General features: G+C 35.5%; 1 protein-coding gene across 1 annotated transcript; it reads left to right on the top strand.

The window, feature by feature from the left end:
• The first annotated feature begins 4,344 nt into the window (after positions 1–4,344).
• LOC125240773 lies at positions 4,345–15,096 on the top strand. The gene is given in 5 exon segments (XM_048148845.1): positions 4,345–5,905; positions 6,857–7,631; positions 7,634–8,707; positions 11,819–11,874; positions 11,876–15,096. Coding segments are annotated over 5 exon segments (5,154 nt in total). The 5' UTR covers positions 4,345–4,619; the 3' UTR covers positions 13,839–15,096.
• Positions 15,097–15,941: the final 845 nt, after the last annotated feature.

Genomic DNA, 15,941 nt, shown 5'->3' with positions numbered 1-15,941 from the left:
AGTCGAACTTGTTAAATTCACAATGCAAATTTCTCTCAGTGCATTTTGCATAATCTATTTAAAAACTCCCATTCTGCACTTTGATGCTAATTATTGAAATTTCTTAATTAAACTATGTTATAAAGATGCCTTATTTTAGAGCACATCAGGAACAAAATTTAGTACCTTTAACAACGTATTACTGACTTAATGTACCCTCTTTCCCTTAAGACATTGGTCAAATTTACGTACAACAGTATCTACTCGACATTTACGTTGGTAATTTTGAAGATCCCTAAAACGGCAAATAAAATGTAGGTAGGTACCTTGCTAAACAGAAGCCTACCATAGCTTTCAAAAATATCTAAGTTATAAATATTTTTTGTCAAAGTTGCAGATGCACATATTAATGTAGCCGCCACCGAGTCACCCAGCCGCAACGGACGTATTCGAGCATTTTCAGAATTTAGGTCCCCCCAATTAGCAAAAGTTGTTAACAAAAATTAATTCGCTGTCAGTTTTGTGACGACAATTAAGCATAAAATCTGTCTAAAAATTTACTTTTTTCACATTCTGAATGTAGATTATCGCTTAAAGTTTATGTAATTAACACAATTAAAAACAATATTTTTATTGAAATTTCATGCTTAATTTTCGTCACAAAACTGATAGTGAGTTAATTTTTGTTAACAACTTTCGCTAATTGGAGGGTCCCAAATTCTAAAAATGCCCATTCACCTAAAATTCTCAAATCTGAAAAGAAAGTTAGACTGTATTTCCTCTTTAAAAAATAAATGCATTTATTTCCTCGCAAATATACTCTGGCATAGCTAAACCGTCAATAGAAAAATGTGAAAAATAGCTGTAAATAGCTACTTTCTATTAACGAAGTGTTATTTCACAAAAGAATAATAATTTCACGTATTTTTCTATTGACGAGCTTTTCTGTATAATAGTGACTAATTGACTATGGATGAATATTGTCGTTACTTTCTTAGGTACAATTCGTAATATATGTAAGCTGATACACAAAACGATTAATCAACACGTCTTTAAGTGCCCAGTACGTATCAATAAATTATAAGGCGTTTTGCCGCATTATTATAGTACGCTTAGAGGCCGTTGTCAATCAAATTTTAGCTGATTGAATAAGAATATTACATTGCTTTACGAAATTAAACCCCTATGGTCCAAGACAGTCCTATTTAGACACATTCTTAGTGGTCGATTTAATGTGATATTTAAAGCACGAGACGTACATTATGCTTTGAAGGGTAGAATTGTTGTACAAAATCATCGTAAATAATAATTTACTATCTATTGTTGGTCTGAGCAAATGCATAGAAGGCCTGACGTTTCATTAAATTGTGATATTAAGCAGTTTTGTGGCCTCAACTAAGCAAGTATTTACCACGACAAGTGTCATGAAGAAAATATATCTATATTAATTAATGTTTATTTAAGGAAAGCAAATGACTAATGAGAAATGCCAAGCTTGTAGGTAGAAACATTATCTTTCACATCACCTATTCGGAAAAAGTTATTTGTTTTACAAGGGGGCAAAGTTGTTATTTAACCGCAAGTGCGTAGGGTACTTAATCAAATCTAACCACCGAGTGAAATACCTACAAAAAAATTCACCACACCAATACGAGAAAAATATTAACAATACCCAAACAAAATATCCAATTTTAAATTTATTAATTAAATCATTTTTTTTAACATTAATAATCAAAATTATCATTTTAGCCATATTTGGGCATCAAGTTTTAAATTTGTGTGAAGTTACTTTGCAATCTTGTGGATAAAATGTAACTTTGTCGTTCGTTTTTGTATTAGTTGGTGTGGTGAAAATTACTTTTTCATCTTCGCTAGAAATAAATAATAAACAAGTTGTCAAAGCGGACCCCAGGCTCCCATGAGCCGTGGCAAATGCCGGGATAACGCAAGAAGGATGATGATGATGTTCGCTAGAAATAATCAGTGACATAAAGGGTTTCTTTCTATAATTACATTTAATAAATACATTTTTTTGGCATTAATATTTTCCTTATAGGTGATGAGAAGCCATTTGTGTCACAAGGTAGCAAAATGAATTCAACTTTGGGCGCTAACACTTAAGATTTTCACTGCGCTCAAGATTCTACTTTAGAATCACTCGCTGCTTAGAAAATTTGCTTCGCTCCCACGTCCCGGTAATATGTCATTTTGCTTTCTTGTGACATAATCTAATATTTTCTCTAATATACTTACGGCGATAGGACCGGAAGATCCGCCGTGAATTTTCGGAAACTCAAGGAATAATGATTATCAAGGTCTCTACGACATTTAGTATTCATGAACACCCCTGAATGTATATAACACCTATTTATGTACTGGAATAAAGCTTTTTTTATTCACATTTGATTTCTCTGTCGAAATTATATCGTCATCATCTTTCTGTCCAGCCAGCCTAGCCAAAACTCCATTAGTAACACTTGAGTTCAAGACAAATAAGTAGAATCTCGAAGGGCTTCGGGTCTTGTCGCCGTGAGTGTCTAGGAATTATATGTATAATTCGACACCTGGCACATGCGTGTCAGGGACTAATATGTACCGTAGCAAATTTATTAAAAAAATATTAATGGATTCAAAATATGCAACTACCTACTTAATGCCCGTGTTTACTTGCATGTTCAAAATGTACATACATACAATACAATTAATATTCCTTTGTGTGATTTTTTCTGTATACTTTCCCAATCATTCCTTATTAGTGTCAAATAAGTACAGAATATACTATAGTTCCCTGTTTCACTAGGTAGTCTCCTCTAAGAGAAATTAAACTTTGTTTTATACAGTCGACTACAAAGAGATGTATCCACTTTTTCACCTTATTGCATTGTAATAAGGTGAAAAAGTGGATACATCTCTTAGTAGTCAACTGTACTACTATGTAGTAATAATTACTCACGAAATCAACGTACCTACATACCTATACTATTTACTTAGCCACCATGTTCTCCTAGTTACTTCTGTCCTCTTATTACTTTTGCATAAGCTGTAGGGTGCTGAAAAATACTTGTAAGTTTGAAAGGTACCTATTTAAATGCCCTGACTTTTGAGTACTGCCAACGTAGATGTTCCGTTACAGGTAGTGAGCCTAGCACGAAAATAGAAGTAACCATTACTTTGCGAGAAGAGGTATCAATAATTCACCAGTTAAAACAAGAGTTCCTTAAATTATTACATATGTAATAATGTAATATTTATACGCATATCAGAAGTTAGTTAACTGATGTCTATTGGATTGACCAGTTTAAAATCTGTTTTACCCATATGTCTAAAGTACAGGCGTATCATATCCTGTTGTGAACTCATTAACCGTCTTCCTACTTTACCTTCCTGTTTAGAACCATTTGTATTGCTTAAAATAGAATAACGCACACAGCTCATAAAGTAAAAAAATATTTACTTTAATAGATATTTAGGTACCTATCTAGGTACACCGATATATTTGATTTTCGATATAATAATGTGCTACATCACTTTTGTTATAAGTGCCCCGACTTATCCCAGGACTAATGTGTTACTTATCATAACTTTTTCACATTTTTCAATAAGGATAATAAGATTGAGCCCATAATAGCATAATCGCCATCAAAAAAGCATTTTGTACTAAGAAATAAAAAGGAGTTGATTATTATTTTAAATGGCGTTAACTCTGAAATTAGGCGAAATCTTAAAAAAATAAATTGTTATAATTGAAATGTAATAAGCTGTTACAATTATTCGGTTTATATCATCCACATGTTACACCGTGTATAATATTTCACGATAGGCGTCATTTTATATCACGGACTGTACGTAAATCAACATTCAATTTAGAGATACAACTTATTCCATCCCGTTAATGAAATAGTCACGCGGTGAATAGAGCTACGAGTCGACACGTAACTATTTGGACTTCGATCAAGGGACAGAAGCAATCCTGCATCGGTATTAAATAGAAATACAGCAGCTGGTTTGCTACACTGGTACGTTTTTATTATTTAATTAAGATTTAATTTGGTTAAATAATTCATCTCTGGTTACAAACCATCAGTCGGCTCCTATAAAACGGCGTCTGGGCTCTATAGTTTTACTGATGACGCGAAATGCTTCCCAAAAATAAATTCATGCTCAATCTTATATTTAGCGCGCTTGCACGCACCACAACGCTTCGCCCAGTTGAACTGAGATTTTGTACAGGTCACAGATCTCTTTTCTTAAAAAAAAAAACATAATACAACATTTAGTGGAACAACGCAAAAATAAACAAACACCAAGCATGGTTGTACGGTAGTGAAAGTGCTCGGATTGAATCAAGGTAAAGACGCGCCGGCAGAAGTCCAAAATAATTTGTTACACTGCACGCTACTTATTCACACCTATTTTCACACAAACCCACGCAAATTCAACGTGTTTTCATTTGCAGAGACTCAGTCTCGAACGAAATGTAGTGTTCTTAGTTTAACGGTGAAAAGTGAAAACTTTGCTGGGTCCACAAACAAACTATTACTGTGTTACTATCACCATAAAACCACAATCCACTTATTTGTTCTTATCCAGCAAAGCTTTACTTATGTGTTTTGTGAATATTTATGATAACTATTATACCTATGGAATCTAAATTGTCGCCAGATAAAGAGAAAAAGGAAAATTCACAAGAGCTAAAACACGAATACCAATGGGACGACTTACGGAGAGATCGTGAATTGGGACATTACCCCTGGACACATCTTCTAAAACCTCCCTTAGAAGGCGAAATTACCGCAGAGGATATTATAAGAGAAACAACACCTCGAAGAAGTATGTCCCGTGAGTTCTCACGTTCTCGGACCCATTCCCCCGTAGATGGAGGTGGACAGAAGATACTTAACCTTGACTCTTCGCCTGGAAGCAGCCGTAAACACGGCGAAGAAGGGGAAGATGAAGGCGTTCACATACCAAATTTCTCAAAAGAAGTATCCTTAGATTCTGAGGATGACGCTGCCAATCAAGCAATGAATGCTTTCATTTGTAGACAGTCGGAGAGTCCATCAAATTCCCATTTAGAAGCACCAATCAGTACGCCTAAAAATGTCTCACCAAAAGGTATTTTGAAACGAAGAGTGCCAGACTCATATATTGGGGTTACAGAAACCAGGGAAAAAACAAAATGCTGTCATCCGTTAGTAAACAAAATTAAACATTTAGCTGATAAAACTCTGAACAAACTTGAGAAGAATGAAGGTGAAAAGTCTCCATTGCCTAAGCGTAAAAAACACAAAGAAGGACAGGAAATAAGGCAATTAAAATCTTCTCCAGGAGCAGTGCGTAGACAAAAGTTTAGCGCAATTAAACTTGGTGATTCAGACGAAATGAGTAAAACAATGAGTGTCGATACCCCTCCCCCGAGAAAAAAGAAAGAACATATATACGAGGACATAGAAGAATCAAAAAGTCAAGATCGAGACAAATCACTTCATTTTTCTCCCGATGTAGAAAAAGAACGTGAAAGTAACAGTAAGGAAAATGAGAGCTTTTTAGAAAGAAAGTCTTTAGCTTCACAAGACCCTAGTTTAGTAATGGAGGATGAAGCTTCCTTGAAATCAGATGAACATGTAATGGAAAAATTGCATAAAATAAGAGATTCCAATAAGGAAGCTGTCATTTTAGATGAAGAAATGGACCCAGACGAGCCCAATGTTGATGAAATATTTCAAAATCAGTTAGATGAGACAAGACCAAAAAACGATTCACCGAACATCACCATTACAGAAATTTTTGACGATGATGTATTAGAATCAAGTCACGAACAAGCTCCAGTGCCCATTGAATCTTCTCCTACACTGAGCCCGCAAACAAAACTGCATAAAAAAAATGGCGTTGAAATTTCTGAGAAGGAATGGTCTAAAACTTCCAGGTAACTATATCTATATTTATATATAACAATTTACATTGTATCCTATTTATAATTTTTCTTTTACTGCATACGTAATTGTGACATAACAGCTGTTTCGACACATGCAAAGCGAACGCGCTAGCTTCTCACGATTTGTTATATATAGAATCGTCCGAACAGTCTTCCTGCACATTGGTTTAGCTCTTTAAAATTGTCATCAGTGATCCGTGCTCGCGGCTGCTTTCACGCCAGTGATTAGTTCATTTATTGCCTGGTTTTGACAAACGCGTAATGAGTAACTACCGGTCTACAAATGCCGGTTTAACTTATTTAGTTTTCTTAAAGTCGATCACTAAATATGATGACCTACTACAAAATTATAACCGGTAGTTAGTTGTAATGAGTAACCTTCGGAGATGGACATCAGAGGGAGGGACTCCTTTAGAAAAACCTGTGAGGCCTACAAGAGAGGGTAGTGTTCAAGTTTATACACCTGACGTACGATGTGCTTGTCAGTTTTTTCAAAGTGATTCTTTACTACCTGAACGAGTAAATCCTATCGGAACCAGGCCGACGTCGCGAGCCAGTAATTTCATTTCAAATGGAAGGTAAGTCTACTGGCAAAAGGTTCTAGACAGCATGATAGTCATCATTATTATTGTCCGTTTAGTACATTTAAAGTAATTTTAAATTAATTTCGCCCGGTGACTGCTGCGGCTAAAACGAGCGTCGATCGTTGGCCTAGTTATAACTCAAGAGACGTGTGTGCGTAGACTACGTTATATAAATATAACTGGAACTGTTTGCGATGAAGTATGATTTTTGCGATTTAATTACGTATGTTTCTTATTACTGCTATGCGAAAAGAATATTTTGTAATTTCGTCTTAAACACCATGCGAATAAAAAATACTGTATTTCATTATGGTCCATAGTTGTGATAAATAATGCATAAATTATTTTTTATTTTCAGTGATCACGAATATGAAATCATCGAAAAACCGCCCCCGAATATTGTATTTATGCCGCCCGACGCTGAAACGAAAAATACTTTGATGAAAACTGATGATGAATTGTCTAGTACAACATCTTTGGAACGTAAATATTTACAACACCCTTCAGACGAAGAAGAACAACACGACGATAAAGAAAATGAAGGCATTTTAAACGCTGAATTACTCCAAAAGGATATTGAAGAAAGGTACTTTGTTAATACGCCATCCACGATGTCACGAACAGAATGTGAAATAAGTACAAGTCAAGTGGATTCTTCCGCTTTAGAAAATTTACCTTTAAAACGTGACAGTCGCCAAAATGCTGACGGGATTGATGTAAAAATTCAACAACGTATAAAGGAGGGTGCTGGAAAACTGAAATCGCAGGCCGGTAAATTAAAAACAAAATTGCAAAGTATGAAAATGCCAGAAAAACCAAAAATGAACATGCCTGAACGTCCAAAATTTAAAATGCCCGAGCGCCCAAAGTTTACATTACCTGATAGACCCAAGTTTACTATGCCTGATAAAAGGAAATTTAGCCTTCCGGACCGGCCAAAGTTCAAGAAGATCAATTTGTCTGAAAAATTATCCTTCGGAGATAAAAAGAAGTTTACTCTACCGGAAAGACCAAAATTCAGCGTTCCTGATTTCGCTAAATTTAAAATGCCCGACAAAACCAAAATTAATTTCCCAAGTTTAGGGAGAAAAAGTCTAAGCCAGAAGGATCGACAACTGGTTCAACTCCAGATGTAAGAAATTCACCTCCAGTTGAATTCGAGACTAAAACATACCCTAGGTTATTTAACAGGAAAAATAAAAAGAACTTACCTAAAACTTCCTCATCTCCTAATTTAGATAGAGAGGAAACTCCACCTGCTACTTTTACATTTACTCGAATGAAAAAACAACCAACACAAATGGCATCTTATATCCCAGACAGTCCTAGTGAACCACGAGAATATGGCACTACTGACAGTTTGGATGCAGATGTGTATGAGAGGCGACAGTTTGAAACCACATACGACTTTGACAAATTAGATTCTCAATATATTCAAGATGAAGGGCAACTATCACACTTAAACGAAACTGACGCAGGATTGTCAACAGAACAACATTCACCGATAAAAGAAGAATACTCTCATGTTATAAACGAAATAAACAACGACGAATTTTTCGTACGACCGCGAGGGATATCTCGCGAAAATATTCAAGTAAGAGAATACTTGAGTGACGAAATACGACAAGCTTTCAAAATTCCAAAAAATGCGCTAGCTTTGATGGGAAGTAATTCCGGCGTTAACAACGAAAATATGTATGCCAATGAACCAGAAGCTGACCCGGAGCTTATGCTAGATGACGACATGCGCTATTCGACGGAGGACTTAAACGATAGAGACGACGGTTATTATACGTTCCCACCTGTACGCCCGTCACGAGCTAAAAGAAAGAAAAAAGAAGAAGACATCGCTACAGTTCAGTATATTGACGAGCACATGACAAGTGACATGCAATTCAGTGAAGTTGACTTAGGTCTTACTGATAATCCTGAACATTTAAATAACAATACGCAAGAAAATGTGCCGGTTGAAATGGACACTCAACATAACTTCAGTCCTTCTAATGAGTTACGTTCTATTCACGAATATGCCAACGATGACGTGATACAATATCCAGAGGATATACCAGTCCAGTCACAAACTTTGCCAATGCCACCTCAAAGAAAAAAGAAATTCGGCAAGCGGGACTTTAGACATTCATCGCTGAATGATTTTAAAGATATTCCAGCAACCGATTTATGGGAAGAGTCCCCTGTGCAAAATGAGGAGGTGAGTATATTATAGGTGGACTAACTTACAACATAATTATTTTAATCAGTATACCCGGTTAAAACAACAGTCCTAGAGTGAGTGTGCAGGTGCACAGTGAGTCATGTAGTATGATTTTTGTCTGAGTATTATTTGTTGTTGCTTCTTGAGCTTACCGTGGGCATGGCACTTAGGTATTAAATTTGTGTAAGAATAGGTACTTACCTAGTATCATAGTTCCCTAGTCTTTATTTCAATATTCTATTGATTGAGGTGACTACGGAGTCTACAAAATTATATTATAAATATAGTGTACAAACACTTAGGTATTCAATTTGTGTAAGAATAGGTACTACCTAGTATCATAGTTCCCTAGTCTTTATTTCAATATTCTATTGATTGAGGTGACTACGGAGTCTACAAAATTATATTATACATATAGTGTACAAACTCTAAAAATCCTTTTAATACCGGCAATAAGTATAATAATCGTAATGACTGGGAGAACAGACATTATTTTTACCTTGCTAGGAGGGGGCATAGTGGTACTTTTCTTCCCTACTGAGAGGGATCAAAGGGACACTTTTGAGTTGTAGGCGTCCATAGGTTACGATGACCGCTTTCCATCAGGCGTGGTGACCTGTTTGCCACCGACGTGGTATAATTTTTTTTTCAAGCGCAATATTTTTTTTACTTTTTTTCATTACAATTATTTTTGGTATAAATAATATTTAGGTGATGTAAATATTGTAAAGAACAGTAGGTATATTGTAGCCGCGTGGTAACAAAATTATTATCACCTTGGGAGTCAATACTTAAATTCCTCACTTCGTTCAGACGTAGACGTGTGATATAATTCTCGTCGGCAATCATGTGTTTGGCCTACAGATAACTTGATAAGGCCTTTTTGATTCTTGCAAAAAAAAACATTCTAAGTACTTATCCACAGGAGTGCAGAGTAGGTACTTTTAATACAAGTTTTAACTTAATGTCCAACTGTTTGGTAGAATTGACCTTTTAATGATGATTTTGAATTAGGTAGGTATATAAGTGTTCAATAAAGTGATAGATTTGATTTGGTCGAATGTTTTGTAGTTAGAGGTATTCTCTTCGTTTTGGTGTGGTGAAAAATGTAGAGTTTCACTCGGTGTCAAAATTTGTTTAAAAATAATCATGTAGGTTATTCGATGTTTTTTTTAAAATTCAGTGCAATGGTAAAACTATCAAAATTAAAGAACATACATTTTACATTTTTAAACAACAATACTTATGTAAGTTAATTTGATATTTTAAATGACACGACAATTAATTTATGAATTAGTAATTATATAAGTCTGGCAGTCCTGTGATCTTGCTATTAGGTGTAGCTGGGTAATTATGACTGCGGGGCCATTTTCAACTGATCGTTTTTTAGGGTTCCGTACCTCAAAAAGGAAAAACGGAACCCTTATAGGATCACTCGTGCGTCTGTCACAGTCTGCCAATTTTCCCTAAAACCGACTGAACCGATTAACTTGCAATTTGGCACACAGATGTTAACCTGTGATCCAAAAACGGACATGTAATTTAAATTAAGAAAATTTAATTATAGGGGCCACTTTTAAGAGGTATAAGTGAAAATTAAAAATCAACGTTTTTTGAACTATATTGTGTTACATGTCAAATGAAAGAGCATTTTATAAGTAGGTACCTATTTCAAAAATAGTACAGATAACAGGAAATCAATCTATAGATTACAGGAAAACCTATTAGAAATCTACAGTCAAGCGTAAGTCGGACTTAAAAGAAAAAAAAACCCAAATTACGAATTTCACTCACTGTCTCTGCAAGGAGTTACCAAATCTCTTGAAATTGTGTGAGCGCGCTTCAAAATATTTATTATTCGCAAAAATTACTTAAGTGAGTTTAAAAAAGGAGGCGCGTAAGCTCTTGCAACGCGAGTACAACTCGCACATAGCCGGTTTTTTCCATGTTTTACACTACGAGTTATAACTTGAGTTCCATATCCACTGTAAACTCGTGCCATATGTGACCAGTGGACACTCTATCTAATAGTTCATAATTATTAAGAACAAAAACCGCCGCCTTTGGGGTTCTGGTGAAAGCTACTTGCCAATGTTGGATTATGTAGAAATGTGTAGGTATTTTTTAAAGCTGCCTTTGATGCTTTAATTATTTGATGGCAACACAAATGAATATACGTATACCGTCAAGGTTTGAGGAGTTTCCTCAATTTCTCATGAATCCGATTATAAGAAATCGAAACTTGACAAAATTTTACTTGAAAATTCAATGTGCTTAACAAACATAACAAATCTCATAACAAATAAATGTCACTGTTCTGAACTTAAATACATGCTGTTCTTATCAAAATACCAAAGTCACTATAAGTGTGCCGTTCAGATTTAAGGAGTTCCGTACTGATCTTCATCAGCAGTTCCACTGCACCAAATGTCACTGTTGTGAACGTAAACGCAAGCTGTTCTTATAAAAATACCAAAGTCACTATAAGTGTGCCGTTCAGATTTGAGGAGTTCCGTTCTGACCATCATGAGCAGTTCCACTGCACCAAATGTCACTGTTCCGTACGTAAATGTTGTTCCTTTAAAAACACAAAAATCACCATATGTATGCCTTTCAGATTTGAGGAGTTCCCTCGATTTCTGCAGGATCCCATCATCAGAACTGGGTTCTGATAAAAATGGGACCAATCTGTATGCATAATAATTATACAATCAATCAAAAAATAATTTTCAAAATCGGTCCAGTAACGACGGAGATGTATATAGATATATTTTTTATATTGTCGTGTCATCTAAAATGTGCAAAAAACTTAAGTGTTGTGTAAATAAAAATTAGATACAATCAATTATATTTTCATCACACTCGCATAGTAAATTTGCAATTGTACGCAGGCAGAGCAGGAGTTAGAAAAATCATACTCCGACGGAGTTATAAAAATTCAAGCACCATAATTAACTTTTATAAAAAAAATCTTTTTTTTTTTTTTGCAAGGGTGATGAAAAATAATAAATAGTAACATAACTGTGATTTTACTCTCGTTTGAAATATTTAACTTTCGCCCTACGTTGCAGAAATAAGTTCAATATATTGTATCCTTGTGCATTTCAGATAATCGTGTATAGAACCGAACATGAATACGTCGTTCCCCAAACTGCAGAATGCACCTCCAGCTGATTATATCGAATCCGATAAGCATGTTCGTCATGAAAGTCCAGGTTACGCTACCGTTGATAAAAGTGCATACACGCCGGAAAAAGGTATTCGGCGATCTCTAAGTAAAACGCCACCTGTGAGGCGTCGTAAAAGTCATAGTTCGGAGAGGAAATATTACACTGTTCAACCAGTAAGTAAAAGCTTACCTGATCGTCCACCACGAAAAAAATCCTCAACGAGCCTCATGACTTTGGACAGCTTTTCTAAGCGTTCAGTAAGCGGTGATTTGACGCAATATGTAGAAATTGATGAACCGCAAATAGATGAAGTTCACAAAGATTTAATATCAGGTGAAGTTGTGAATAAAATGAAAGACAGACCGCTCCCGCCACCGCCAAGGCCACCTAGGGGGCCCAAACGAAGAAAAAGTGATAAAAATACTTTTGAAGATCAGTGTGATGATAATGTTGGAGCAGAATCGTATACTCATGCTGATAAGAGTATGAAAATTGATGATGTCGTGGAGATAGAGGTATCAACGCAAACTGATCCCCTTCCAGATGATATAGACTTTGAATTAGGCATGGAAGAAAATTTAGATTTTTCAGTATCAAGTTCCCTGAGAGATATTGTGAATGAAGAACCATACAGAAGTAAATCGCATAGCAAAATAGCTGAAAGTCCTAGAATTTCGCGGCCTACATCGAGGTCTGAAAAATCTTTCAAACTATCAGACCCGAAAATTTCTGAATTATCAAAATCAAATATAGGCCGCACGTCTCCTACAGTAATCTTGGTAGAGAGGCGTGTTTCGAGTCCAACAAGGATAAATGAAAGGGAAGAAATGTTAACTGAGGCATCTCTGACAGTACAACACATTGACATCGATGAAGCCCATATACCTGATGTACCTCCGCTTCCTAGGCCAAAAAGTGTGACGAACATTAGTCCCGCCGCTCGTAAAACAGTTCTTTCTAGCGATGATCAAGCTCTTGAAAGGGTCACTGAAACCAGTAGAGATGTTCAACTGGATAACTTAGTAACGCAAAGATTGCAGGTGAGAGATTTAGATGTGGGACGTCTTAATGTTTCAGAACTACAAGCAAGTAAGATTTTAGTATCCGATATAGAGGGTATGACATTACAAGTAACTGAGTTAGATTCAAAATCGGGTCACATCTCAGTCAGTGGTATTGAGTTTTCACAATCTGTAATTGATGAAATTGTTAAAAAATTTGCCGAAATTTCAACAAGTGCAAGCGCACCACAAGCAGCCAACGAATTAACAAGACCTATGAGCAGAGAGGAACATACACAAACCGATCAGTCAACTGGTGACAGGGTAGCAGCAGAAACTATTTCAACTCTGCAACATGACCACAGTCAGCCCTCGACTGCTCAAGCTTCGCCGCCACCGCCTCCTCCTAAATCATCAAATGAAGAAGAGGTGACTGCACCACCCCAAAGGCCTCCGCCCCCAGATCTTACTCCCCTCTTATATTCCTATCTTCAAGATATAACAATGCCTCCAGCCACTTATTATCATAGGCCCACTTCTTTGAGAGACAGACCATTTACCGAATTTCACGATGCTCAACATCAATCGCCACCGCCACCAACTCGGCGTGCAAAGCGTAGGCCTGCTGCCCCGCATTCTGAGTCCAGTTCTGACGAAGCCCTGACACGCCCATCACCAAGGCGTATGCCCGCTCCACGACCACACGAACCGACGATAACTGAAGCGGGAGCCAATTTTCTACGTGTTTGTCACAACTCCATTTCGAGAACTATAAGGAGCATATTTAATTCCTTTGTCTCTTACATAAGCGGAACTGAAGATAAGAAGGATGTGCAAATGGCGCTAGTAATTTTTTTGGTATTGATTGCTGGTTTGATAATGTTCGGTCTTAGCGATAGCCGCACGATCCATCACCACCACTGGGAATTTTTCAACCCTCCTGATGGCAAACAATGATTACATAACTGTTTTATTATAAAGTCAGCCCAAGAATACCTATTACAGACATAGTATGAAAAGGGTTTCCTTAATATTTTTCCGGAAACGTTCGTATTTATTTGTCATGCTAGTTCAGTCAATATCAGTAATCGTGTACTGAGACTGACTGAAATAGCATGACACGTTCGTATTTTTCCATAACAATAGGAAGGCAATTTTTTTCGCACTATATCTGTACGTCCGAAGTGATACTGTCGATTTTTCAGATATAAAATTATAAATATGTATTTGTATTATAATTAATAATAACTTAAGTAAAGTCGTAGCATTTCGTTCAAATCAGACTTTCCACTACTTACTCGACCGAATGTTTATAAGCGTTATTTAAGTATTTATTTTAGTCTTAACGATTATTTTAATTTTGTATATCTCACGTCAACATGATATGTATTACGACTCTGTAGCCTAAATGTAATATAAATATGGGAAATCAAATAAAACGACTACAACTAAGCGTATTCAGGCTACCCCCATTCAGTCAACTAATCACGCGTTATTATCAACTAAAAAGGACGATTTAAATATTTAATAAGTATTATTTGTCTGTGCAACATTTAACTTAAAATAATTTTACTAACTAAGGCAAATGACACATGAAAAAATTTAGGGACCTACTTTTCTTTCCAACTACCTACCTAATACTTTCTACTCTTGTTATGACGGTGACACTAAACCGCGGTGATTAGTCATGTCTGAGTGTTATAAAAAAAGTTGATAAATTACCTAATTCATAGACGTGTAAACCGGGATACGGTAAATACGATACGTATTACGATATAAGTGCGGAAGAGAAGAAATTCGAAACGAGTGGCGATAAATTGAAATTTGACCGAAGAGAGTATTTTAAATCAACACGATTTGCGAATTACCTGTTTTCATGGTCGTGTATTGTAGTAGTTTCTTCAGAGTTCAGAGGCAAGTAAAATACTACTTTGCGCACTATGCGGTAAAGTAGCATCTACTAGTATGTACTGTAACATATCTAATTTTTTTTTATCACATCACCGTCAGAGACATTGAATTACAATATTGTTGGTGTTGGAATAGGTAATTCAATTAAATACATTAAGTAATAGTTCTAAATATTCGTCTGAGAGTCCACTGTTGTATATCGATGTAAAATAAAAGTAGTGTGTCAGCTGATGTTTATGCATTTGTAAAGTTCTTTTTTGATGTGTTTTTGTAAAAAAAAAAAACAATAAAAATTACAAAATTAGCTGTGTTTTTTTTAGTGTTCGGAAATACCTAAGGGGCGCGTAGTTAAGACCATACTACAATTTTGTAGGTTTGTAGTTTGTAGTATGTTTATAACAATAATTAGTCACCCAGGAATTAGGATCGTAAAAAGTGTTAGATCATATATCAGCTTTGACACAAAACTGCCATTTTGACAGATTTTTTGCTCTCAATTACATTTTAACATTTTGTTCAAAAACTTATGATTTTAGTTACATTTTTAGTATAAGATGACATTGAAAGTACAATTTAACAGATCAATTTATCCTCATGCCGACTGTCGACACTTTCTGCTGTCTTGGTGCGGGACACGTAATTTAAATATAATTAATACCTTCCCCGATCTGCCCTCTCAGAAAATAATTAAATCATCATAAGGATATGTGTTTTTAAAAGGCGCTTAATATTATGTCTAATCTAATTACTATCAAGTTTCTGCAGGTAGATTTACTTAAAGTTAATAATTATTGACTTTAAGTAGGTATTTTAGGTTTTTACCAGTAAGAAAAAAATTAAAAAAAGTAAATTTACGTCTCGCACTGAATAACTTCAAAGAATGACAGACAAAATGTACAATGTCGATATACAAGTTTTTTTTAATCGAAGACAGATAAATTTTTATTTGAAAACTGAAGACCGCATTGAAATCGGATTAGCATTTTTTAAGATACAAGTTGCCAAAGTTGGGAAAGATCGCTTTATATGGCCACTTTGAAATTCCGTCGCCAGAAAGTCAGAAATAATATGTTTTTCTGACACAGAAAAATACATAGTAACAGTACACATCAAAATAAAATTAAAAATTCCGAGGATATTATAATTTCA

The sequence above is a fragment of the Leguminivora glycinivorella genome, chromosome Z (genome assembly GCF_023078275.1).
Source record: "Leguminivora glycinivorella isolate SPB_JAAS2020 chromosome Z, LegGlyc_1.1, whole genome shotgun sequence".
Classification (NCBI taxonomy): Eukaryota; Metazoa; Arthropoda; class Insecta; order Lepidoptera; family Tortricidae; genus Leguminivora; species Leguminivora glycinivorella.
Note: the sequence above shows the minus strand (reverse complement) of the source record. Positions and strands in the feature narration are given on the sequence as shown.